At 49.0% G+C, this 3,209-nt stretch overlaps 1 protein-coding gene across 1 annotated transcript; it reads left to right on the top strand.

The window, feature by feature from the left end:
• The first annotated feature begins 460 nt into the window (after nt 1-460).
• On the top strand, nt 461-2,260 carry aplnra (apelin receptor a). The gene has a single exon (XM_080738939.1). It carries the CDS (start codon nt 602-604, stop codon nt 1,685-1,687), a length of 1,086 nt encoding a protein of 361 aa, XP_080595065.1. The 5' UTR covers nt 461-601; the 3' UTR covers nt 1,688-2,260.
• Nucleotides 2,261-3,209: the final 949 nt, after the last annotated feature.

The raw sequence follows: 3,209 nt of genomic DNA, 5'->3' as shown, positions 1-3,209 counted from the left end.
TTTTTTTTTCAATGATTAATACACTTTATTGCCTAGTCTACTTGGAAAAATAGTTTTTTCTGAAGATGTATCAACATATAGTTGCCTACTCAACTCTCTACTGTTGAAATACATGTATGAGTATTGACAGCAAATACATTGTCAGTGGGTATAGGCTATGTCAGTCAGTCTGACTATCTGAACAGCATAGGCTACTATTGCATGACTGCATGTCATCCCAGAAGCCCCTGCCAGTGAGCCATGGTGTGTGCTAAAGAGGTGAGAGAGGAGGAGGAGGAGGAGGAGGGGGAGGAGGAGGGGGATGTGAGACCAAAAGTGTTTTAATGGGGGAGGGGGTCGTCCTGGGAGGGGACTAGGGGGGTGTGGAGGGCCGAGTTTAAAAAGGCAGGCAGCGGCACCAGTCCCTCACTCTCTCACATGCCTTCTGTGCTCTCAACGTAAATCCATGAAAACTCACAACTGTGACTGCTTTGTAGTCTCAGTTTGCGCTGATATTTGCTTTGCTTCTCGTGGACAACTGAAGCCCTTGGGATTTTACCACTGAAAACTAAGGAAACTGCTTGTTCTTGTGCTTTGCCTGCTATACAACTCAACTCCAGCCATGGAAGCCACCACTATGGAATATGGAGATAACTTTGACTATTATGACGACAACGAGACCGAATGTGACTTCTCCGAGTGGGAACCGTCCTACTCCCTCATCCCCGTTCTCTACATGCTCATCTTCATCCTGGGCCTCTCGGGCAACGGGGTCGTCATCTTCACCGTCTGGAGGTCCAAATCCAAGCGCAGGGCGGCGGATGTCTACATTGGCAACCTGGCTCTGGCCGACCTAACCTTTGTCATCACCCTGCCGCTGTGGGCCGTGTACACCGCCCTGGGGTACCACTGGCCCTTCGGCGTGGCACTGTGCAAGTTCAGCAGCTACGTTGTCCTGGTGAACATGTACGCCAGCGTGTTCTGCCTCACCTGCCTGAGCTTTGACCGCTACCTGGCCATCGTCCACTCTCTGTCCAGCACCAGGCTGCGGTCGAGGGGGACCATGCTGGCCTCGCTGGGAGGGATCTGGCTCCTGTCGTGCCTGCTCGCCGTGCCCACGCTGCTGTTCCGCACCACGGTCAACGACCCCAACAGCAACCGCACCATGTGCGCCATGGACTTCAGCCTGGTGACGGTGAACCAGAGGCACGAGTACCTGTGGATTGCGGGGCTCAGCCTCTCCTCTTCGGCCCTGGGCTTCCTGATGCCCTTCCTGGCCATGACCATCTTCTACTGCTTCATCGGCTGCACCGTCACGCGCCACTTCAACAACCTGCGCAAGGAGGACCAGAAGAAGAAGCGCCTGCTGAAGATCATCACCACCCTGGTGGTGGTGTTCGCCATCTGCTGGACGCCCTTCCACGTGCTGAAGAGCATGGACGCGCTGTCCTACCTCAACCTGGCCCCCAACTCCTGCTGGTTCCTGCGCTTCCTGCTGCTCGCCCACCCCTACGCCACCTGCTTGGCCTACGTCAACAGCTGCCTCAACCCGTTCCTGTATGCCTTCTTTGACCTGCGCTTTCGTTCCCAATGCCTGTGCCTGCTCAACCTGAAGAAGGCAATGCACGGGCAGATGAGCTCCATTTCGTCCACGCTCAGCGCCCAGACTCAGAAGTCAGAGATACAGTCTCTGGCCACCAAGGTGTAGGGAGGAGTGGAGAGATCATAGGTGGAAGCAGGAGCTGCCGGACGGTTTCTGTCTCTCACGCTATATTGGAACATTTAAAAAGAAGAAGAAATGCAGACTTTTATATGTGTAGCTGACGTGGCGCGCATGAATGATGAGATGATGAACTATGAAATGTCACTGCTCACCGTCATGAATTTGTTTATGTTTTTCCTTTATTGCTGATGTAGCTATGAGATGGGTGGGAGCTCTGCGTTGCGTGTTTAGGCGGAGAGACTCAAAAACTCTGGACTTTGAAACCAGGAGCCAGCTGGCTGAGCTCCTCGGTTGGCTTTTCAACCCTGTCTTTGAACTATGATGGACTATATTGGGGGACCAGAACTATGTTTGTAACCCCACACAACATGCATATTTTTTTGAATTGTGAGTCGACGACACATATTGTTTCTGTGTTACCATAACTGTAAATCTGTTTACACTGGGTAAAATCATAAAGTTGTACAGTATTTTCATACCATAGCTTTTTTTCAAATATATTGTTTTGTTTTTCGGAGGCACTTGTTTAATGAGACAGATTAAAAAATACACCCCCCAAAAAAAGACCTGCCTTGCATGGCTATATCCTCTTTAAACTTGTTTGTGAGGTAGGGGTGGTGGGTGCAGGAGGGGGGAGGGGGGGAGGGTGTAAGAAGAGTAAAGGTGTTGCAGCTTAATTATATAGTTTGTGGAGGAGACGAGGGCAGACAGGCAGATGGCAGTTGACAAATGTTGTCGGGGAAGTAGAATGGAGTGGGTGGGGGGGGGGTGGCTGATGGGGGGGGGGGGGGGGGGGGATTCACAATGTAGCCCTGACACTAAAAGGAAGAGAAATGGACCTTTAAATGAAATAATTGTTACTGTTCCGTTCGATGTATATATTTTATTTTTTTGAAAATGTCGTAACTAACTACTGTATTAAAGATGTGTTCTATGAAAAAACAAATTCTCACGTTTCTCTTCTTTCTGTGTGTGTGTGTGTGTGTGTGTGTGTGTGTGTGTGTGTGTGTGTGTGTGTGTGTGTGTGTGTGTGTGTGTGTGTGAGAGAGAGAGAGAGAGAGAGAAAGTAAAATAAAGACAAAAACAAATGGAACATAGGCTGTTTTAAACAGCTCAAAAACACATTTTCAAGGTTTTGAAAGCAGATATGGGAGAGTGAGAGCAATGTGTTACGACTCAAACGCAAAATTTGAATATTTATATTTCTGAAAAGGACTTGTGGCTCTTCTAGAAACTCACGACAAGTCACACCAGCGTCTCGCCCCTTTTTATTCATCATGGAGTGGTGTTTACATTAGTTTCACTGGAGAGCGTTTAATTGCTCCATCCTGTTATTTCTGTGATAAAGATCACCCAGAGGGGCCAGGGCCTTGGTATGAATGCCTTGCATTTGGGTTTACACCTTGAGACTAATAGATCTCTAATCTCTATTCATTCACAACCACCATCCAGACAGTAAAACCGGATTATGCAAAACCAACGGGCAAGTCAGCCTGGAAGAGTGTGT

Source organism: Nannobrachium achirus (genome assembly GCF_963921795.1).
Source record: "Nannobrachium achirus genome assembly, chromosome: 12".
NCBI classification, from domain to species: Eukaryota; Metazoa; Chordata; class Actinopteri; order Myctophiformes; family Myctophidae; genus Nannobrachium; species Nannobrachium achirus.
Note: the sequence above shows the minus strand (reverse complement) of the source record. Positions and strands in the feature narration are given on the sequence as shown.

What these genes read in the sequence shown, in the direction of transcription:
- aplnra (XM_080738939.1), top strand. Translation starts at nt 602, where the DNA reads ATGGAAGCCACCACTATGGAATATGGAGATAACTTTGACTATTATGAC.